This window comes from Colias croceus, chromosome 1, assembly GCF_905220415.1.
Source record: "Colias croceus chromosome 1, ilColCroc2.1".
In the NCBI taxonomy this organism is placed as follows: Eukaryota; Metazoa; Arthropoda; class Insecta; order Lepidoptera; family Pieridae; genus Colias; species Colias croceus.
In genome coordinates this window covers 11,744,205-11,769,446 of record NC_059537.1, presented here as the reverse complement: position 1 = coordinate 11,769,446, position 25,242 = coordinate 11,744,205, and the positions used below count along the sequence as shown (strand labels likewise).

The 25,242-nt window shown below is 35.0% G+C and overlaps 1 protein-coding gene across 2 annotated transcripts in view; it reads right to left on the bottom strand.

The window, feature by feature from the left end:
* Nucleotides 1-24,182, bottom strand: part of LOC123702802 (transcription factor Ken) — a 36,392-nt gene extending 12,210 nt beyond the window's left edge. The window contains exon 1 of one of the 2 annotated variants that reach the window (XM_045650796.1): nucleotides 23,971-24,182. Coding sequence is in view for 1 of the 2 variants with exons in the window: in XM_045650720.1 (XP_045506676.1) it covers nucleotides 18,739-18,809 (71 nt within the window). In the remaining variant the exon portion in view is untranslated. Of the gene's footprint in view, nucleotides 1-18,738; nucleotides 19,105-23,970 lie in introns of those variants that run through there. The other variant, XM_045650720.1, reaches the window with a different exon arrangement.
* Nucleotides 24,183-25,242: the final 1,060 nt, after the last annotated feature.

Below are 25,242 nucleotides of genomic sequence, written 5' to 3'. Positions count from 1 at the left end.
GGTAGAGATGTGCGAAATGATTGGTAGTAGCCAGTAGGTACAGCATTGTTGTATTAGAATGAATTGCAAGGGCGTGTCTCTAATTGTACTACATAAAAGATTTGTATGTTCTCATACGCTCATTGAGGAGCCCAGCTGTTGTATTCTGTACATATAACACAAATTATTTGCATTGTATTCAAATATTTAGTGAATGTGTAAAACTTCCATTTACCGAGACTCGCTCCGAGGCCATGTCCTAACTGAGTTGGCAACTGACAAATGAAATTATTTATAAATGGCACTCGTACCCTTGTGAGAGTTGGGCCGAAAGTTCCGACGAATTTACCTTCGATGATGCTAAAATAGATTTCACAGTAACACTCTCGCCTTGCGTTTGATTGACGATTGATCTACGTGCCAGATACACTCTAACTGACAATACAAACAATACGTAGGTACTTCGAGGCTTCACTTTTTACATATACATATTCAATACGATTGTACACAAATATGGCACAAGTAATTTCCAACTTTAAAGCTGTTTAAACTATAAACTGTCAATAGTAAATTGTAAACAGCGTTCTAGCTCGCGTATAATTCTATACAACGACAGCGAAACATCTTGAGCTCTAAGGTTACTAGATAGATATCAGCTAAATGCCCTAAGCATATTTCTATATTTTGCAACATTCGTTCAAAAACAAAATCGAGTTCGTGTTCGACATTTCGCGATCACTGTGGCAGTTAGATGACTATTTATAAGGAGCGTGTCTAGGAAAAGGTCGGATTTGATTGTCGGCAGTCATTTGAATATATATATCTAGTGTTATTACAGAAAATTATGATAGATTAAGTCATATGCGGCAGTTCTCACGGTGCGAAATCGGTCGACCTTGAAACCGGTAGGTGCCTTGAACCATTCGGTGTACATACTTATCGTTATTTGCCGACCGATCGTGTAGCAAACGAATCGACGAATGAGCGCTAGAAAAGCTTTGCATACATCGATATGAATCCATTAGCAGCATCTCTCGTTTGCTCAACTGTTCTTCACACACGAGGCGAGGTGAGCTAGCCACGACCAAGGTCCATTTTGAAATAGGATGGCACTTGACCTTCGAGATGAAAGTCAACAATATTGCGCAATATATCGACGCGAGCGCAGTACTTAATGCTAATAACCCACTCCGAGACATATTGGAACCTGGTCATGACCCACATAGCGCGTTCAAGGATTTCACATATTTGGAAGATCATGATTTCAAAACTGCTAGAATTTTTGAGGTGTGTTTAGTTAGCGTGTGCATTAACGCGATGGCGTTAATTCGAATGCATTTATATTAAAGCTTTGTTGACATTGATTATCTCCTTAACATTGAAGCGAAAACAGTGGGTAGTGATGTATGCGTTCGCTACGGTCAATGTTTAAATGATTCATTATGACGAACCAGCATTCCGATTTCCGAGAAGACATAAGCATCATGCTTTTAGTGTTTTATTATGGGCAAAGCAACACGCTTAGCGTTTGACAAATGAGGCAAATTGCGCGAAGCCTGTGAGACCGGACTAGATTTTTCACTACTCCTTTCTACTGGGTTTGTGTCGGACTGGTTGCACACACGCTCGCTACACGTGTTGCGGCTGCGTGTGGGTGTGGCACGCACACACGCATGCGTGCGCGAGTGCGCGTAGATCAGTTGCACTGGAGGGGGCGGTAGGGCCCGCGAGTGGCCCGCGGTTTTGTAAGAACGCTTTATTTCAAGGTCACTCGGCCCGTTTTTAGAAAGTTACTTTATGTCATGCTTAGCGTTAGGTAAAAAATAAAAATTAATGTACATTTTCTTTGGACAGCCGTTTCTATTATGTTTATACAAGCGTACTCACGCTGTTTCTTTTGAATAAATTACGCATTACATTTACTTATAAAATAATTTGAAAACAATTAAACAATATTTAATTGTATTTATTATTCTTTTTTCAATGTCGGTGATAAAAAGATCTATCTTTATACAGCGGCAAATCAAACGAAATCAGAGAAAACAAGTGAAAACTAATAAACGCTAAAATATGAATGAATAATACGCTAAACTACGCAAAACAACACAATAGGTTATTGTGTCGTAAAATTCGACTTTCGCTATTAGATCGTAAACTATTCTGCAATCTATGAATACTTGGAAAATGTGACCCAATAACGTTGCGAATACTACATTTTTTCCAATTCCTGTATTGTGTCGACATAAAGAAATATAGATATGAAACAGATAGCACTTCAATGCAACTATTGTATAGGGTCATCACAAAGTTACTAATTTAATCGACTTAATTAACTGTATTACACTTTAGAGTTTAGATGGATAAATTGTAACGAGATTGATTTCCTTTCATTTGCGCTTATTTTGAAGAGGTTTTGAGCAATATTGACGTCAGTTTGTAATGTAAAGGTACAGGCACCAACAGCGCTTTATCCATGTAAACACTTAGTTCAGTTTCGACACGATCCTATTCAGGAATAATAGGGCTGCCAACTTGTAAATTGTAAATGTAGTGCACTTTCTAAATATTAAAACAGATTGTGTTATGTGTGGAGGTAATCGTTCTTTTCTTGACTTGTCAGCTCTTTTGCGCAAATTTATAATTTTACATGCCATTCATAAATCATAACAATATTGGTAAATGCATTTGCGTTTGTTTTAACAGGGCTTAGTGTTTTTTCAAAGATCTTATACCTATTAACGCGAAGAAGTTTTTGTAGACTGCGGTTATAAAGTATAATGCATATGTACTTATGCCGTAATTCACTGGGTAGTCAGCCCTAAATCGTGCAGTCATCTTCAAATTTCACATCTCCGCTCTCCTTATACGTCGCTTCTTCTCGACGTTGAAATGATGAAATTTTGTCGGCTGCCATTTTGTGTTGCGCAACCGTTCACGCTAAATTTTGTTGTCAGAGAAAGTATACGAAAGGTTTTACGTAACAGATACGTAACTTGCTACTCGGTTTTGATTTCCTTGCTTTTACAAGCTGTTACGTCAATTTTTGGGATATTTTTGACGGTTCATGAGTTTTGTAGTGTCTTAATAAAATTGGGATTGACTGGTTGGGAAAGGGGTGAACGCGGTATTTTAAGTCGTTTTTATTTATTTGAAGAGCCGTATATTTTTTTACTAAAATTAAATTCTACCTCGCATACTAAATAGATTATTAACTATTCAGTATGTTTATCACGATAATAAACTAGGTACATCTTTAAAAATCTTTCTCTAGGTACATAGTACATGTATATAGGTAACACATGCATACAATGAAACTATGAAACAGTCGCTTTATTTGTATTCCAACAAGCAGCTATGATTTGTTAAAGCTGGAAAATTTTAACCCACATAGATACGCCGCGTATGTGCAAATGAAAAGATATAAAGGAAACACTTTTTACACAGCTACGTGACTTTTGAGAAATTTAACGAACGACGCAATTCTCTATGGGATTATTCACTAGAAAAAAATAATAAGAGGTTGATAATAAACAACGTAAATACAAACACGTTCGAGTTGCTAACTTCCTGATTGTAACGTCTTTCGAGAATTGATATGATAAATTCGTAAAAGGACAAATCTCGACCGTGGTTGATGTTAAACGGTTTCGACATATACCTAAATCACAAATATACTAAACGTTGACAAATACAAATGAGATGTTTTGAATAGAGTACGTTGTTAATTTTTAACATTGAATGAAGTGAATGAAAGATCATAAGCCAAAATGCAAGTACTTAGGTAGTGATAAATTACTGACTTTTACCCCACTTTTCTTTTAACATTCCACAGTCATAGGTACACACTTATAGGTAGGTATAAGTTATCTCTTACATACACCAAACATAATCTTTATTAGACTTTTTAAAGCTTTTATTTAGGTATTCGCATAGTAAGTACTAAGTACACTACAAGCGTAGTAAGAAGCACAACATCTAAGCGATAATAAATCACTGCCTGAACACATTGTAAGTTCATAATAAGATATATCAGAAATGTATAAAACAAAGATTAAGCGAATCAGCCGAGCCGGCTTGGAGGCGGTTACAATCTCTGGCCCAATTCCTCTTATCAGTGAAGTCAAATATTCAAATCGAACGTGTGCGGGTGTGATAAGAAGTGATTTTACATTTCGTGTTTTCATAAGTTTACCGCTCGCTTCCGTGACTTTTTGTATCGGTTTTGATATAAATAAACTAGCTAGGGCTGTCACAAATTACAAATCAATAACTGTTTTTTATTCACTTATAAATAATACCAAAATAGCTGTGATAAACATTCGACAAATTTAAATACTCCAACTGTCGAAGTCGATGCATCAATAATAACTATTTTGAATGTGATATATATCGGATTTTTCCTATGAATTCGTTATTATTTACCTTAAACTTCACGTCCATAATGATAAGTCAGCAGCACGAATAAAATTGAAAGTTTATAAAACATTAATATATTACAAAATACAATCTGAATTTTAAAAAGTAATATGAAAGAAGAGTTGGCCTCGCGTTGATTTATATGCGAAAATTTTTGCGATTACGGCAACATTATGAATTGCACAACAAAATGGAAAGGCGAATATCTTTATTTATATTAAAATTATAATCGAGGAACTGTAGACGCGATTGTTCTCATTTCCCTCAATTAAATAAAATTGCTCAAGTGTTCTGTAATTGTGATAGGGATCGTCTTTCACAAGCGTTGGAACTTGAGGTTTGGGTGTGATTAAGATCTTTAACCGACTTCTAAAAAAGGAAATTATATTTTTGTGTTACCTTTAAAGGTGTTTAGTTTTACACGAAGATAATAATGAGAGAAATATGGACATATTTTATGAAGATTACCAATTCAAACTAACAATAAATTATAACAGCGATCGCTTTAGGCAGGAACAATAAGGATAATTTTATAGCAAAGGCGACATTTATAGCTGGATATTAGGTACATTTAATAATGTCACACAATAATAAGGCAATTTGAAGTGACTCTACGAACAAGATTAATATGTTCCCAGAATTTAAAGCACGTAGAGGTCACATAGAAGTCACTTATAGCTGTAAAAACATTAATCAAATAAACATAACATCTTAGCAACAGGAAAATTACTGTGAGAATTAAAAATTGTAATACAACTTGTTAGATGTTATCGCCATATTTGTACCTGAATACATTAAATAAGAAACGTTAATCCAAATATTAATGCGAATTTTTCGAGCGGGCAACACGCTTGAAAGTTATGCGTATGCGTGTATGACCATCATAGGAACGGCTCCGTCATAAATCTGTACTTAATTACAGATTAATCGAGCTTCAAACCGTGATGAAAGCATGGTTTTTTATGTTCGCAAATGTATTTATTGCTGGAATATATTTGTGTAACCGTATTTCATTTAACCCAAGGAAATTTAAAATCAATGCTGAATAGACGTCTTCTAATTCCTAATATCCGAATTCCAAAAGAATTAATTTGTGTTCTGATAAATTTTTATTCTCAAAACTGTATTGCTTCTTTCGTACATAGTATAAAACAAAGTCGCTTTCTCTGTCCCTATGTCCCTTTGTATGTTTAATCTTTTAAACTACCTACGCAACGGATTTTGATGCAGTTTTTTTTAAATAGATAGAGTGATTCAAGAGGAAGGTTTTAGTATATAATTTACTAGCTTTCCGCCCAGGCTTCGCCCGCGTTTTCAGAGAAAACCCCGCATAGTTCCCTTTCCCGTGGGATTTCCGGGATAAAACCTATCCTATCTCTCAAGTTGGATCGGACTGCACATGGTGTGCGAATTCTATTATAATCGGTTTAGTGGTTTAGGAGTCCATTGAGGACAAACATTGTGACACGAGATTTATATATATCATATTAGGTTTTAGACAAAGCGGGCAAAGCCACAGGCGGTAAGCTAGTGTCTATATAAAAGTTTGATTCAATTATAGTACTAGTAAAAGCTTCGGATCGCGTAATTCGTTCAATTTCGACGATGACCCAATAGGAATCTTTCACCGTTGTACTTATAGTTGAATCATATTAACACAAACCACAATGACTCATAAAAGAAACGACTAGCTTTGCTCCAAATGAAGCGTTCAATAACAAAATGTCGGACTTTGATTTTTTATATTTTTTTTTTAATTGAGTAGGAAGTGGAACGTTTCAAGAAATAATTATCAAGTGACAAATTTATATAACGCAAACAAAATTTTAAAGTATAATTAAATTCCAAAGTTCTTAAAATCTTATAAAAATTAAATGATTTCGAAATCAAATGAAAACATTTTATCAATTGCAATTAAGTTTGTTATTACTTATTAGTACCTAGATAATATATAAAATAAAAATTTCAAGGTTAGACGTTTAGAGCATCTCAGACATTCATATGAACGTCACTTGCATAGAATAATAAATATTATCTACAGATATTAAAATTACGTAAACAATTGACGTGAGGGATGACGATTATACAGATTGACGTTACATTGTTTCCCAAATTTTAACGTCTCACCTAATTACTGACCTAGACGTAATTACTAATTAATTACTGTTCGCTAAAAATAATTCGAATCGTGCTATTTACGTGCACGGGCATGTGTGCGTGAACACATGCAAATGTTTGTATGTGTGGCGCACACGCACTGCCGCCCCTCTGCGGATGAGAGCGGGCTTGTGAATGCACTAGGCGTAGGCTAGACCAAATTGATAGCTCTGTGTGTTATCTACTCTTGTGCAACGCTACGCGTGTGTGAGTTATTGTTTAGGAACCTTGAAACTTTAACTTTAACTACATGCGAACAATCGAATTGCCTATAAACCGAACAATTAGCTTCTCTGCGGCGCTTCGAGTAACATGTAGTGATAATTAATTTATCGACGTGGTCAAGGCATCCGAGGTTGTCATTGTAACGTCGCTTTATTAGTTATGCAGCCATTCGTTTATTTGTTTATTGGGCAAACTGTCATAAAACATGCCACTAAAGAATTCTCAGCGTAATAATATAACGTATTGACAACGTGAGGTCGCATTCGATTCGCCGTGACGCATTAACAAATTTTTAAATTTCAATCATTCAGATGTTAAAACCTGCAATATATCTAGGAAAGCATTTTAGATTTATTAAAGTATCAAGGGTAACATAGTAATAAAATTAATAGACAAAAACGTGACCTTTACAGAATAGTGGCAACATTAACATGGTATTATGAAAATATAAATCTGACGGCTTTTCAATTTTTATTGACCCGTCGGCCTTAGGAAAGTTAATCTGAGCCGATACGAAAGCGGAAGATATTAGTTGATATACCGCAGGTACCACCGAGATGTGAAGGTGAACCAGTGTGACTAGAGGATGTGCGAGCCCTAATTGAGTCGGGGACGCGTGTGCGTGTGCGTGCGCCTGTGTGCGGGCTGCGTACGCGCTTACTAGCCGATAACAATAAACTATTTCCGAAGTGACCCAGTTCGGGCGTCCTTCAGCAATTTGTGCCGTCAGGAACAAGAAAGGGCCGGGAGTAATTTTGACAGCGGCATATTAAATTTTATTGCGCGTCACAATGCTTTGCTCTCTGCCGATAAGGCGACCGGCGGTGTTGTATCCAAAAGAGTGTGTACAAAGACAATTAGTTTTATAAGTTAAAGGTAATAGAGTCAGATAGTTATCAGCCAGGTCATAAAAGTGAAAACGTTTTTGTTTTTGCCGAAAAGATCGAAACTGGAGCTGCTAACAATAGCTAGGTCGTCGGTTAGTCTCGTTTATAATGCTTCTGAACTTTTTATAATCGGCAATTAAAGTTTTATAACACTTTGTGTAACAATGACAATTGGGTTTATGCTGTGAAATGAAATAAATATATAAACATTAATTATATTTCTGCTCTTCAAAAGATAAATTAAAATTCATGAGAAAATTGAAAGATATAAAAAAAATATCCGGCCGAACCTCCTCTTTTTTTTGTAGTCGGTTAAAAAGCAAGGCATGATAAAATGTTTGGTATAAAAATTAATTCAAGATTATTACGAAACTCGGAATTTTAATCGAATTTAATAACTGTCCGATTTAAAATATGAATAATCCTTTTTAAATTCTAATCTCAATACCTACCATTCGATTATTTGTTACTGGTCTAGTCATTTCATTAATATAGCGAAATAAATTTTATTTGTTAAAATAAGCCTCGTGTAAAAAACAAAGGTTAAATTGAGTTTCACTTAATGATTGAGGTTGTTTATTTTAAATAATGTTTCATTAGAATGTGTAAATATAACAGATAATAATGGTTTCACAATCATATTGACGGATTCAGATAACATTTTTTTTTATTTAGTTCAATGTCACACGCGCGGGTCTGAAGAAATTCGTTTTTATTGTGGTTAACCTAAAGGTCACTGTTAGTTTATTTTGATTTTTAATATATTATGCTCATTCAATTTGATTTATATGCATTTCAACATTCTTATTGGAATTTTTATCGTAGCTTCGTAAAAGGAAAAAAAATGTATGAGATTCTTTCTTATACATTTTATTCCTTTTGTGTTGGCGTGTTGGCCTTTTTAGATTAAAAATATGTACTAATAAGCAATAGTGTTTATTTGCCTTGTTAAAATAACAGGCTTTTAAATTGTGAACCGATCATATTTCTAAAAATATGTTTATTTATATAAAACTAGCTTTCAACATTTTTATGAATCTTGCATCGCCCGCGCAGTCAAAGAAAAGCCGCATAGTTCCCGTTCCCGTGGGATTTCCGGGATAAATCTACCTTATCCTACCTACCACCGACCTACACAACACAAGTGAAGACGCGGACATCAGCTAGTAATTCAATCATTACAAAACAGCTTACAATTGCCAATATAATGAAAATATATACGCTTTCTGCTATAGTAGGTAACGTGGGATTTTTCTATTTTTCTGAATAGAAAATTAGCTAAGCTATTGTATATTCCATATACAGACCGAACTTGCGACATAACATAACCGGAAAATATATGCAAATACAGTATGTATTTATAACTTGTATTTTATTGTATTAGGAAATGTACATATTAAGTAATATTGAATTAATTACATGTTTTTTTTTTACAATACAAAAAAATCTGTAGAAAATTTATAATACGCGGACATTACAAACAAAAGTTATGTTTTACAAATCTTTAAAATTGTTGATGATTGATATTACAATATGAGCAAGCAAATATTTGTCCCTAAATATGTAAGTTCTTTCTATCAGTTGGTTGCCTGGAAGAGATCACTTTTAACTGATAAGGCCGCCTTCTGTGCACAATAAAAAGTTTAAAATAAAATAAATGAAGATAATTTTACACTAGTTGTCCAATAAGACGAGCTTTCACAAATGTGCTATGAAATAAATTATGAATAGATTTAACGCATACATCTAAAGCAGTTCCTAGAATATGTTAGGAGCAGTGTCGCAACTCGCAACCAGCACTGGGATTTCTGAAATGTTTGTGTTGAGTTGTAAACCCACTTACATTGAGTACCTCGCCCATTTACTAAATAATTTGTGAATATGAATTCTGTAATGAGTTGGCAACGTTGGGAAATGAGAAACTGGTCGAATCGTTTGTTTTCTTTTGTTATACGCGAGCTTGAATTTGTATACGAGTTCTTAATAATCGTCGTTTTTTGGATGAAATGTCAGTGTTTAATTGGTTTTAGTCTTGTCTTGCAAGTCTTTTTAATATATAAGTACCTATCTATTGTTTATAAAGGTCAATTAGGATTAGAATTTATTTACTAGCATACCGCCCGCGGCTTCGCCCGCTTTGTCTAAAACCTAATAAATTATATACTAAAACCTTCCTCTTGAATCACTCTATCTATTAAAAAACCGCATCAAAATCCGTTGCGTAGCTTTAAAGATATAAGCATACAAAGGGACATAGGAACATAGGGACAGAGAAAGCGACTTTGTTTTATAGGGTAGACTGGGTACGGTTGAAACAATTTCACTTATAACGGCCATAACTTTGCTGTTTATAACCCGAGCGATGTAAAATATATGTTAAATAAAAGAGCATGTATCTGTCTACTAATAGGCGCTATGAATTTAGTTCCATGTTTATTATTTTTTATAGTAGATCAAATTAAAAAAATAAATCCGATTTGTTTCAACCGTCCCCATACCAGGGGCGGTTGAAACAGTGATTGGGCTCAGTTGAAAAATATGCGAATAATACAAAATGTAGCATTAAAATATGTTTTATTGATTGTTTATTTTAAATCTAACAATAATTAAGTAACTCTATTACAATAAGGTCTGCTCTCTAAATATGGTGACATACAAACAAGACAAAAGTACCTACTCCTCATCTTCTGATGATATCTCTTCTTGTATTTTTTTATTTTTTGCTTCTTCGATGTTACTTTTACATTTTCCTCCATCAAATGTCTTCCTTTTTCGTCAATCCAATCGCTTCTTCACTTGCTTAGCTCTAGTTTGTTTCAATATTAATTCTTGCTCTTTTCTTATCTCTTCCTTATCTGGTGTGTCAGTGAAAAGTGTAAACTTTCTGAGTTTTTGCCCTCTATTATTATACCTTCTATTGTTATATCCTCTATTATATCCCATTTTTTTATTTTCTTGCTCGCCAGAGTCATCTCGCATTCGAATTTACCTTAGAAGCGAATAATTGTGCTTCTCTGCCACTTTTCGCAATGATCTCCGGTTTTCACTTCCTCATACGCGTCTTTGTACTTTGAAAAGTATATTTATCTTCCCGAAATCTCTCTTACACGTACTATTGGCATTTAAAAATACAAAAAATAATTAAAACAATGTTTCAACCGTACCCAAAAAAAATGTTTCAACCGTCCCCAACTCCTACTTTAGGTAAAATACAGTTATAGTAATTTTAACAACAATGATACACAAAAACTAGTCACAATGTCATATTCCACAAGATTATCTTCAAACAAAAACGCACACTTAATACTGTCACTAAAATAGATACGCCAATAATTGGAAAAATCTTCAAGCAAAAATACTTACTTTTGGTCATTAAAACACAATAGGGTCTTATAAAATCAGCTGAAGCGCGCGGAGATCGACGCAACATTGTGGTTCGTGTTTAGAACAGTTGTGCGCTTCATTTTCCCCTTGGACCCCTGACCCCCCCACCAACGGTTTGCGAGATATTCGTGTTGTTTCAACCGTCCTTTGTTTCAATCGTACCCAGTCTACCCTACTTACTATGTTTTTAACAATAACCAAATTTTTCCAGCCAATCGCACACCTCATTAAAACAAACGATATTAATTTTGTTTCCAGGAAAATTGCATTAATTGGGTGAGTAAATAATAAAAGGAAATACTTGCGGTTGTTCACAACGCATAGATTAGTTTCAATAAACATTCCCTTAATTAGTCGAATAAATGGAACGAAAATAAGTGGGTTCTGAACACGTGTATGATAGCAAACGTGTGTAAATGGGTTATTATATTATTATATTATCGACAACAAATTAAAGAAATAGGCTCTTATTGCTGTGTGCTTTTTGATAGCGAATTCATTATTGGAACTGCGCACGCATTACGAAATTGGATACTTTATGACGAAGTTTATGTTCTTATTACGTCGAAGTTAGGTAGTAAATAGTCTTAAATTCTTATTTCGAAGTTAGGTAGTAAATAGTTTTAAATTCTTATTACGAAGTTAGGTAGTAAATAGTCTTAAATTCTTATTTCGAAGTTAGGTAGTAGGTAGGTAGTTAGTTAAGATAATATAGAGCTACAGATTAGTTAGTATTGTCCGAAGTCATTTTAAATTTATAGCTCCATTTCCAATTGTATTTATCGCGAATAAATTTGAATTATTTATTTATTAATGAAGAAGCTTTATTTAGATACAATTGCTATTTAATGTCACCATTAAGATTCAAACGCTTCCTAATTGGTATAGATATTCTTAGTAGAAAATACAGATACGGTTTTAGCAGTTTTAAGAGAAAATACTTATAAACTAACGGAGTATTTAAACTAAGAGTAAATATGAAGTAAAAAAAAAAAAGAAATTTATGCATTTATAAATATATCGGCGTAAGGCATTGTCCTAGCGAATATTTTCTTGTGTCACATCGTTATTTAAGATTGTGGTTTAGCAGTAAATAATTTAAGTCTTTAACCATACAAGTTCTTAAAAATACTATAACTCTTTTCTATGAGTTATTTCGCAGTTTGTAAACAGTTAAATATAATATACATTGTAACAGATTACTAACATTCAACAGATGGTCGTATCATTCCGCGACAATTTAAATCTATACTAATATTATAAAGCTGAAGAGTTTGTTTGTTTGATTGAACGTGCTAATCTCGGGAACTACTGGTCCGATTTGAAAAATTCTTTCGGTGTTAGATAGCCCATTTATCGAGGAAGGCTATATATCATCACGCTAAGACCAACAGGAGCGGAACAATGCGGTTGAAACCGCGGGGAACAGCTAGTATTTATATAAAGTTAAAAAATATTTTACATAATAGCGAATTTCTAAGATGTTTTAAATAAAGTAGTAAAATTACAATTTCCTCTTTTATAATTATAAAAAATTAAGTCGCTCTACATTTTAACGATAGTCAATTTGTTGGATTTGTGAAAAATAGATATAAAATTATAAAATGAACGAGAATAAAATTAAAATGTTGCAGAAAATTCATGAGTCGGGTCAACTAGTGATCTTTTATTTATGTCTAATTACTTTTACCTTGCTGAAACGAATTTATAAAATTTTAATTAGGTAGTCAACTATACAAATAATAGTCGGGTGTTTAAACAAATTGTACCCAAGGTTATTTATTTATAATAATTATAGCGAATTAAATTGTATTGGTATTTGGAATACAAATGATCTGAAAATAGATTTTACTACGAGTTTTTGGATTTGTGAGTTTTATTTGATTTCTGAATAATTTTAATAAAATTTATCTATAATATTATACTTAATGTTTTAAATAGATTCTAACTTTTTTTGGTATGTATTAACGCGCAGTATTTAAGCTCCTGTCTGTCATTTAATGTACAGTACAATTATATACGAAAGATGACCACAAATGGCGGCCGTCTGCGCATGTTCACTCATGAAGAAAAGACAAGACAAAATAATATTTTAATGTAGGTTAAATAATTTCATTTTTATTTATTTAAAATTAAATCCGCCCGCGCCTCACCTCGCACTTCCATAGGGACCTAAAATATGCCTTCTGCGCCGTGGTCATCTTTCGTAAATCATACTGTAACTTGTTATTTATTAGTTTCTTGAATGTGTAGGGTAATTGCGCCTGTTCGCGTCCACTTAGTGCAGTTGGAAAGTTTGAAGGAGAAAATAAAAATGTTCCAGAACAAATTTCAACGCAAAATTTATGTAACGTGTTCGTTACATAGTCTATTTTAAGATTTACTTTCAATTTTGTTGGAAATATCATGTGGTTTTTATTTATCTAGACAAATATCAGAATTAGGCGTTTTACCCAGTTCGCGTCCAAAAATTCCAGTTTGCGTCCACCCGTGGACCAGTTCGCGTCCACCAGCTTAGAAAAGGAATTTAGAGTGTATTGGGTGATATTTTATCAGATAAATGCAAATAAAAATTAGATTTTAATAAATTACTTGTTAACGAATATAGTTACCTATTTAATAAAAACTGGCCAAATGCAAGTGGGACTTGCACACTGAGCAGGGCCGGACCGTGAACTTGTGGGGCCCTGGGCTGAAACTACCCAGGGGCCTTTTTTTTTGGAAATGTTTATATTTTCTTAATACTTACTTTCGCAATTTTGTTATTTTAACTTATTCAAATTTGATTTTAAATCGTTTTATTAATTCAGGAGTCTATCGCGGACAAACAAAGTACCTAACACGTAATTTTTTTATACATATTTAGATAATAAAAAAATAATAAAATAATGTTATTCATCCATAAATATTATAAATGCGAAAGTAACTCTGTCTGTCTGTCTGTTACTCAATCACGCCTAAACTACAGAACCAATTTGCATGAAATTTGGTATAGAGATATTTTGATACCCGAGAAAGGACAAAGGCTACCTTTTATTGCAAAATATGTACCACGGGCGAAGCCGGGGCAGACCACTAGTTTATTATAAATCAGTAAAAGAATCTGACAGTTATGTTATTTAAATAATAATTTAGAAATTAACCTTTCTCCATTTTTGTGCTGCAAATTCTTTTATTGGTCATCACATTGCAAGTCTTTTGTTAGATCACAATGTAAATAAATATGTAAATAGTAGTAAAACGTAAATAGTTATATATTGACACCCTAAAAGTTGTCTCAAAACCTACATATTATGGTATGGTCTAAGCAACTATTTAATTTCAAGGTCAAATGAAAATTCAAAATGAAAATTCCCGGAAAATGTCTGGAAAATATCCGGAAAATGCCTGGGAAATATCCGGAAAATGCCTGGGAAATGCCCGGAAAATATCCGGAAAATGCGTGAAAATATCCGGAAAATGCCTGGGAAATGCGTGAAAATGTCCGGAAAATGCGTGAAAATGTCCGGGAAAAGTGTGGAAAACGCCTGGAAAATCCTCGGAAAATGCCTGGAAATCCCCGGAATACAGGGGAGGTTTACTTATTACTTTACAGGTATTTCCCGGAAAATGAAAATTCCCGGAAAATGTCTGAAAAATATCCGGAAAATGCCTGGGAAATGCCCGGAAAATGCCCGGAAAATGCGTGAAAATGTCCGGGAAAAGTCTGGAAGACGCCTGGAAAATCCTCGGAAAATGCCTGGAAAATGCAAGGGAAAAGCCTGGAAAATATCCGGAGAATGCCTGGGAAATGCCCGGAAAATTCCTGGGAAATATCCGGAAAATGCCTGGGAATTTCCCGGAAAATGCCTGGAAAATCCACGGAAAATGCCAGGGAAAAGCCAGGCAGGCATTTTCCGGATATTTCCCAGGCATTTTTCGGATATTTTTAAGAAAGAAAGAAAGAAGAAAGGAATATTTTCCAGGCTTTTCCCTGGCATTTTTCGAGGATTTTCCAGGCATTTTCCGAGGATTTTCCAGGCGTTTTCCACACTTTTCCCGGACATTTTCACGCATTTTCCGGATATTTTCCGGGAATTTTCCGGGAATTTCCCAGGCATTTTCCGGGAAATTCCCAGGCATTTCCCGGGGTTTTTCCAGGTATGTTCCACTTTTTCCCCGGACATTTTCACGCAGGCATTTTCCGGGGACATCCGGAAAATGCCTGGCAATGCCTGGATAATTCCCGGAAAATGCCTGTAAAAGTCCCGGAAAATGCGTGAAAATGTCTGGAAAAAGCGTGGAAAATGCCACTTCAAATTTGCGAAGTAATTAAAGCAGAAAACCAAAAAAAGAAAAAGAAAGCTAAAATCTTTCATATTAAATGTATATATGGGATATTCATATTTCATTTTTAATGTATGGGAGGGTTTAAAGATAATTTTTTTGATATTTCTCGACTTATTTTTAAAAATTTATTACGGCCATTTTACTCATAAGGTTAAGTACTTTCGATATCAGTTTAAAGTTTTTTGTTATCTGTAATACTTACGGAAAAATCGCCTGTGCACACTTAACGATTACACCCTGTATAAGTATTTACAGACCTACAGCTGGGTATCTCGAATTCCGAGATTCTTACCTAATTTAACCTTACATGACTTGGCCATAACTCGTTCGGGCTCGTACATAAGAGTTAAAACGCATTCAATAACGCATTTCGTTAAAAAATGACAAATGTTTATAAGTATATAAATTTTTAATTGTACGTTGATAGTTATAAAAAAATTATTTCGGTGTTAGATAGCCCATTTATAGTGGAAGGCTATTATATCATCAGGCTAAGACCAACAGGATCTGAGCCACGTGAGTGAAATCGCGGGGCGCAGCTAGTTATTATTATGTATAACTACCTATATAAAATAACCAAATAGTTTCAATGAGATTTATTTTCTATAAGTTGAAAATCAACATGCAAACATCCTTTTAGGTACATGTTAGCAAAAGTTATTGAAGTAGGTAGTTATGCGATTTTCATCAATTTTTTTTTCGAAAACCGACTACAGATTTTTTTTCAAATTATCGCCCATTGTTTTTATCGGGGTATGGGGGCCCTTTTAACCTCGGGGCCCTGGGCTGCAGCCCATAAAGCCCATGGGTAGATCCGGCCCTGACACTGAGGGTTCCGTAGGTATCATCCTGTTTTTTTCATATGTTTTAACTGTAAATGATTATTTTTTCAATATTTCCCTTATTTGTGCTATAAGACGTTGCTTCGTACCAAACTTCAAGTGGCTGTATTCACGTAAAGTACCCTGTAGGTTTTGATTTCCTTGCAAATGTCGAAATTTGCGAAAATTTGTAGCATAAACGGCTGTATCTTTTGATTGCTTTGGCTTCTAAGTTTGATTTTTTCACTGCTTCAAGGGACCGTAGATTTGAGTATTCAATATAAATTTCAGCTTTATACCTCCACTCGTTACTGAGAAAAAGGGTTTTGACAGAAAGACAGACCGGCAGACGGACATACAGACGGACGGATATCAAAGTAAAAAATAGCATAAAAATTTGCTAATTTGAATGAAATTTAAATTATCAACTTGTGGTCTTAGTCAAAAATTTACTATCTATTTTAAATTACACATTTTAACAAACAATTCATTGCTACGTAATGAAAAACAATGTGGACGCAATATGTTCTATTGTTATGCACTAAGGGTATAGTTTGCGCCCACCGTGGACGCAAAATGGAAGTTGTACAAATTCGGTGTAGTAATTCGCGTCCACCTTATTTTAGCTATTAATTGTAAAGTAAATAAGTTGATTTATAATCCATACTATTCCATCTTTTGTTAGCAAAGTAAAGAAACAGTTACATATTCAAAAATTCACATTTAACAATAAGATACTTACCGTCAAGCGCGACGCTGCGCACTATTTTTTTTTCTCGAAATCCCGCGCGTTTTAGCTCTCTCGTTTAATAGCCAAAATAAAATATTTTTTTTAATAGGATAGGCGGTCCGCAGGCATATTTTGAATATGTGTGCATATCTCTTATACATTGAGGTATTATCGGAAATTTTTCTTATTACAATTTTACTTAAAGTATACTTATCGTATACGTGAATTTTCTAAAAGATGTCCGCAAAATGGACGCGAATAGGCAGGTGGACGCGAACAGGCGCAATGACCCTAAGCAAAGTCACAGTCCCCAACTAGTCATTGACCATTGAAAGTGGTATTATCAAACAACCCTGTAGTGATTAAGAAATATATTTGGTCGTAGTTATCACATAGATTAAACCCTTCAAGGTGACAGTAGCAAGCGTGAATTGATAAAGAAATGATAACAAATAGTCCTAATTACTTAATATAACGATTTGTAATTAATAAATTATAATGTATATATATTATTAAAAATTAATCTGCCAAAGTAAATAATAAATAAACATGGTTCTATTACCTATTTATGACTTATGAGTTGTTAAAATAAACGTCTAGACAAAAGTGCGACTTGAAAGTTCTATTTTTAGATTTTTTTATAATGGCGAATTAAATTAAATACTGTTTGAAATACATTTAGGTATTCAGACGAAACTAAATATGTGTGCATGTTAATTATATAAATGCAACTGTATAAAAATGGACGTTACTAACACAGGTTACCTACTAAAATAAGCCATCCTTTGATATTAAATAAAACGTGATTTATTTTTGGATTTCAAGTTTCAACACATTTCGTATTTAAATTTCATAATGAAATAAAATATTTAAGTAATAGAAAACTATGTTATAAGCTAAAAAGTTAATTCTATTACTTTTCCTTTTTAACGCGTGAAAAACTTATTTCAGTTTAATAAAAAATTACGAAACATTCGTAATAATCATAGCCCGATTCAACAAAAACGATTTTTTTTAAATAAACAACAATCCTAGATTTCAAAGACGCAATAGTGAACCATCAAACAATCTGAGCACGCAATTAAAATACATACAAACATATTATATTATGTACACTCATGATAATTAACGATGTTAGGTAATAAAGAAATGTTATACATTTTTTGCTAATTAAGTAACTTTTACTGTTTCGCAACACATTTCAACATAGCAGGTGTAAGTGAAAATTTCGCCGACAAGTGTAACAACATTAGCAGTCACAATTAACTCCGATTACTTACATTACTTAATATTAAACAAGTTTTTAATCGATATATTAAACGGTGAAAGAAATCGTTGTTTTTATATGACGATATCGATCAAACTACTCGATCGCGAGTGCAATTTAAGTGTTTACTCAACACTATTAATGTTTATTTATTTTATTTTCATAAATAATACGGAGAGTAAAAATAATGTTTACTTATAAAAGTATATTTTGATTCTAATTTAATAGATAATTTAAAAAATAATGAAGAATATAGCCGGTTAAAACATAATAAATATATAGAAAGAAAAGCTGCATAGAATGGCGCGAAACTAAGTTTAGCGGCGCAAGCGCATTTCATGCGCCGACTCGCTGAGCTCAGTCGATTTCGCAAACCACCATCTAATGTGAACCTATTAACCTCTCCGAGCGAGGCACAGAGGCGAAGGCAAGAGGCGGATGAAGCTACGAATAGTGCGTTCATTAGACCCAAGGTTGTGCCAGCCTTACCATCTCACACTCACGAAATAGTTAAACTTAAAAGTAAACAAACAAATATCTCACCTTGCCAACTGTAGTGCACTTCTATTCGCAATCTCATTGTAGAAACTCAAAAGGAAGTTACTGTCAAACATATTAACACTGCATCACAGCCATTCTTTCACAAAATAAATCATACAAAATGAGAACAAACAATCCGAAGCACCAGCGATCACAGGATAACACAACGTCCGGTCCTAGGCACGTCCGTGCGCGAGCGACGTCAAATCAAACTGGCCCGGTCAAAATGACGAAAGTGAAAACATCGCACGCACAGAAAAAAAGGTTGGCGGCGCGGTACAGTCCTTGCAGGCCACCTCTCGCGCGGGCTCTAGTGACACAGTAACTGCGCGGCGCGCGCATCGCCGACGCCTATATAACGAATCGCGCTGAGGCTCCGACTTCAAACGCAGACGGACGCCACAAAAAGAAGATGGGCTCTGAACGGTAGCTAGGAAAGAATGATCACAAAGAATAGCGACACGTGGGCGCGTGTGCGTGCACGTGCGAATGTCGGTGTGCACAGAGATAGACGGCCGCAGGAAACTCCGTTCTCTTCCACTAGGAAAGACCTTGGATTCGAATCGGCACGTTGCAATGTATACCAGTCGCCTACGCCGCGGTTACCTACTTGCGGCTGACGGTACCGACAGATTAAACGATGATTCTATGCTGCACTTTATTTTCACACTGCACACTGAGCATCATTGAATAACAAATCAAGATGCTTATTGCGAGCGTCGCGCACACGGGTGCGACCTACGCAATCTGTCGCTATCGATTAGTCTTCAACCTGATCTTGATTGACACATTACTAAATCGCTCCTCTAATTTAATTTCTGACATTAAATACGTTGTTATCTATGTATACACACAGTACTTCACAATCTGATGTAAAAACTGGTTATGTAGCATATTTCAGGTCACAAAAGAATAATGCGCTAAAAAGGAGACGAAAGGCGATTCAGGTCAAAGTCAAAAGCAAAGGCTTATAAACGACAATTGTTAACGATATTTTGTTAAACATACTTGCGTTAACAATACTGACCGTGAATCAAATGTCAGAACGTCTAAAATAGGCCATCAAATAGAACGCTTTAACAAACGGCAGCTAATGTGTGTTAGTTAAATTTGTGGAGAGTTGATGAGTGTAGCAGATTGCTTTATTATTTTAACAGAGGACTTTAAAACAAAGAGTGTAATTGTCAATGGTAGTGATGCAACCAGTTTTGATAGTGATATTAGCGACTAAACACGTACCCCGCGTGGGAAGTTAGAACATTGCACAAGATGTAACGAGGGTACAGATAATTATGTAAAATAGGTCATGAGGTCGCATACTTTACATCCTTTCTCTAGTTAGTATCATTCAATTACCCAATTTTGTGATAATACATGTATAACCTCATTATGAGGAGTACCTAATTCTATTCTTTAGTATATGCGACTGGAATTAGGTTTTGTAGAATTAACAACATTTAGATATTCTCTTGATACTAACATTAACATAATTAGTAATGTTCTTTTGTTCATTGACGTCAGAGCAGTGAATACAATGAGCGATCAAGAAAGGAAAGCCATGACTTCTAGAGTCATGGCAAGACACTATTTCCTAAATATGTGAAGTATTATCAATGTTATCTATACTAATATTATAAAGCTGAAGAGTTTGTTTGTTTTAACGCGCTAACTACTCGGGAACTACTGGTCCGATTTGAAAAATTCTTTCGGTGTTAGATAGCTCATTTATGGAGGAAGGCTATAGGCTATATATCATCACGCTACGACCAACAGGAGAGGAGCCACGGGGGTGAAACCGCGTGGAGCAGCTATAGTATTTTATAAATTGTTAAACAGCTTGTGTTTGTTAAATAAACAGCTTGTGCTGTGATAACGTAACGCTTCACTTTCGTTTTCATGCTCGCATTGTCTTATAAGAAGCGATTGGATAACTTTGTAAATATCATCAACTCGACGAAATTACAAAAATACCTTCAAGCTTTGTGAGAATTATCTTAATTGCGTCTTGTTTTTTAACTCTTGATTTAATTTTAGAGTCGTTATTGAAACTTTGTTTTGTAATAAAGTGAGAGGCTCCCGCGCTGATGTTTGTTTCATCTATTTTGTTTTTATTTCATCGTTTCGATACGGATATTTTCGACCACAGACAGAAAATGTATGAAGACGCCGCTTTTTGATTAGCAACAACTTATAAAAGTTACTATTTATACAGCTTTGTACCGCATACGCATACGAAATAGGATCTTCATTTTATTTTATTTAATGTAAATGCTTTAAATAAAATTAAATATTGTCACAGTTGCATTTAGTATGTATACTGCAATGACTGTGTTTGTACAGCGATTTAGCGATTTTATTATAAACTAGCTTCCGCCCGCGACTCCGTCCGCGCGGTTGTTGGTCTTTGCGTGGATGGTTTATTTCTCCATTTTGAGTAACTCGGACAATGACATCTTATAAATATCTATTGGACCCAAATACGGCTAGGTCTATAATAATACGCAACGTGTGTTCGCGGTACCTACTACAGAACAACGTCTATGGATAACTGAAAAATTGAGATTAATTTTTTTTCTACGTATTTTTCCAGGATAAAAAGTATCCTATTTTACGCCCAGGATAATAAGGTATAATTATACCAAGTTTCATCGAAATCGAACCGGTAGTTTTCACGTGATGTCTTCACATACAGACAGACAGACAGACAGACAGACAGACAGACAAAAAATTTTTTAATCACATATTTGGGTTTGGTATCGATCCAGTAACACCCCCTGCTAGTTATTTTTTCAATATTTTCAATGTACAGAATTGACCCTTCTACAGATTTATTATATGTATAGATATAAAACTTAGGAAGTCATATTTTGACTAACCTCAAGATTTCCAATTGAATAAATCGCGTGACATAAGTATTTATTAATTTGGCACGCTTCGTCTTCGCTTATGAATTATTTATGCAAGCTTTGACTGGTCTATCCTTTTTATGTCTTCATCACCACACTATTATGTTTAGGTAATAAGTAGTTCGATCAATATTGTGCATAAAGAGGTATTTATAATTAATAATGAACTGTCACACACCGAATCTATTTATCACAGTATTAGCAACAGACCTTTTCATTTCTAACGCTGAACAATGGTCTATTCAATGTTTTACAAAATATCTAACACACCGTTCACAGTAAAATGTCGACAATTCCATTTTGTTTCCAATTTGGTTATTGTTCTCTATTTTATCTGTGTAAAGGTCAATATGATTTTTCGTCATAATGTTTAATACGCTATCGTAATACGTCGTAAAAATTATTAATTTCATGTATAAAATTATTATTAAATAAACAAACAATGAGTGAAGATATTGATTTCAGTTTTAAACCGGAACACAAGTTTTTGTCTATGCGGGTGAAGCAAGTACTGAATAGTACTAAATAAATCAGCATAAATTTTACAAGTACATACATACTGTCGTGTTTGCCTGTCGTGTTTGCAAATATTCAAGGACGGACGTTGGGAGTCACATGTACTTGTGATAACTAAACCTATGGCCTACAGACAGATACCTAGGTATATACGTATAGATTTCAGCTTTATTTAGAGTTGTGCGTTTATTATAATAACCAAACATTTTTGATACTGATTATTATTGTGATTAAATAGTATCTTAGGAAAAAGTCGTAGGTACCTAATTGCTTTTAACTATTAGAAGTTAATAAAGATGAATCTAAAGTTCTAGCGTTTAAGTACTTGTACATAGAGGTGTTTAAATATTGAATTGTGTAATGTCGCAGTTAAAAATTTAAATGAACAATTTCATCTCAGACGAATTTGGATACGCTAACGAACGTTATTAAAATTTACATAAAACTTAATTTGCTCAAAGCAAGACTTACTCGTGTAAAACAAATACTTTCAAGTTTTACATCATCGCATTGTTTTATGACACGCGAATATTTTAAATTATAAAGAGCTGTTTAATATTTATAGAATGTCTTTTTTTTCAGATTTTAAGACGCAAATAATAAAGAAACATAAAAAGAAACTCGACAGATGACAGTTCGGGATAGAATCATACACACGACAGCGGTGACTTCAAACTTTCCCGCCAACATTTCTCCCGGTGAAAGTTAAAAACGCAAGTACTGTACGCATTGTGCTTTTGTCACTGGCAAATAAGATCTTTATCGTAAATCTTAATCTTGACATTTAACGGCACGCCCACCGACGTCCATGTTTGAAAAGGAAAGTTTGGTATGTGATGTTGCGCAATTTGGCTTTATTACGGTGTTTAGCCCATGTCGAAATAGAGTAGAATTGCAGCGACTAATGCCTCTTTATGAAATCATAAATAGCGATAAATGTTCACGAATGAAATACAAAGAGTCTGCGAGATTCTACCCACCAATAACAATCGATTGGATTAATTTTACGAGTGTTTCGTGAGTTAATATCGATGAGTACACATCGTCTTATGAGTCGAGCTAGATCTGTTACGTACTTGCTCGTGAAAGTGTGTGCTAAGAAGCGATCGAATCTCGAATTCATCCGCATCTACCATTGCATCCGTCACGATCGCCCGTGGCTGCCATTTATTAATATTAAACGAAAATTCGTTATCCAACTGGCCTTGGTGCGCGTTCCTTTCAGTTTTACTTAATGATGACAGTTGTTTGAAACGTGCTGCTTTTATAATTCTAACTTAATGATAGTTTGGCGCTGGGCATTTCATCTAAATTGTAATAGAAACCGACTCGAAAAACTACTTTAAAACTATATTGGTCAAGACTACTTATAATTTAACGAGGTGTCGTAAACGCTTTCGCTTTTTAAGCGACAACGATCGAGTTAATAAGAAATTTATAAAGAAAATTCGATATGCCGAGTGGTTTTGTAACAGCTATCGAAAGTGCTCGTAGAACGAGGCTCAGCGCGGCCGGCGTAGACGTCGAAAGTGAGACCGTGAGGTTGCGCAGCGCGTTACGAAGTTTTTATTGTCGGCCGCGCGCGAAATCACTTGAAAGTTGTATTGTCCTTGGATATTTCACTTCTTTATTTCTTGCGTTTCCGACACTCGAGTTAATTCACCGGTGACGACAATTCTGTCGCTTTGAATGTGTCGGTCGACTCTCGTATCCCCTTCACCGCGATTAGATTATGTCGCGGTCTGTTTTTCGTTCGAGGAAGTTGACCTATTGGGACATGGCTGGTTGTTTGTGTGTGTGAGGTGATCCTTACCGAGGGACGATGTGGGATGCGAGGTCTGGTTCGCCGGGGCAGTCCAGGGTGTCGGAGCGCGCAGGAGCGCGCGGCGGCTCGCTTGCGCCACTTCCAAGCTTGCGACACGTTTCCTTCCAGGCGCGCGATTTCCGCGCTTGCACAATCGACCCGGTACTTTCACCGCGCACTGAATCCTGGGGTTGGCACTGATACACTGTAATCCGGGCACAGTCACTGGTCGGGTACGTTCGCGGGAGAGATCGGCGCGACGGCGCTGCGGGCCGCGTGCGCCGGACGAGTGGCGCTCGGCGCCGCCATCGGTTACGCCACACTGGAAAGTAAAAGTGAGTGGCGCGCGCGGGGCGCGGGCACATTTCTCCTACTTTCGCTGCCGTGATTCACGCGCACCAAGGTCGCTTCCCGCCACTACCCGCCTCCCGGCCACTACCCGCCAACACCCGCCGCTCCCGACTCCCGTATGCTATGACGTGCCATTGAAAACAATCAATGAATTTCAAATTGTACGTGACACACATTATCGATTTTAATAATCTGTTTTACATTTCACTAATAACATTGTAAGTTGAAACTAAAGTTGAAACAGCATTGTACATGTAATAATGTAATGTAATATTAATTATCGTAATCTAAACGCAGTACAAATACAGCATGTTATCAAAAATTCAATGAGAACGGATGAGAGCATGATGCGGCATTAGAGATTAAATACAAAATATATTCGTTTTCAATAGGAAAGTTTTTAAATAGAATCATTATAGAATTGGTAAAAAAAGATTTATATATGTATTACGATAGGTAGGTGTTTACATGACACGTCAATAACCTGTTTAAACTAATTACTTTATTTAAAATGAAAATAGACTTCAAAAAATATTAATTAATTACTAATTAGCCTTTAAATATGCTTCCACCATTAACTTACCTAGGTATTTAAAAATAATCAACAACAAATTAATATGAAAAAAAGCATTCGAGAATATTTTCATATTTCCTAGTTTTAATCACTTTATTACGATCAGTCATTGAGAATGAAACTATAACAAAATGATTCAAAGAGTATTGTAATAAATAAATTATATCCTACTAGCTTTCCGCCCGCGGCTTCGCCCGCGTTTTTAAAGTAAAACCCGCATAGTTCCCGTTCCGGGATAAAACCTATGTGTTAATCCAAGTTACCCTCTATATGTGTGCTTAATTTCATTGTAATCGGTTCCGTAGTATTTTCGTGAAAGAGTAACAAACACACACACATCCTCACAAACTTTCGCA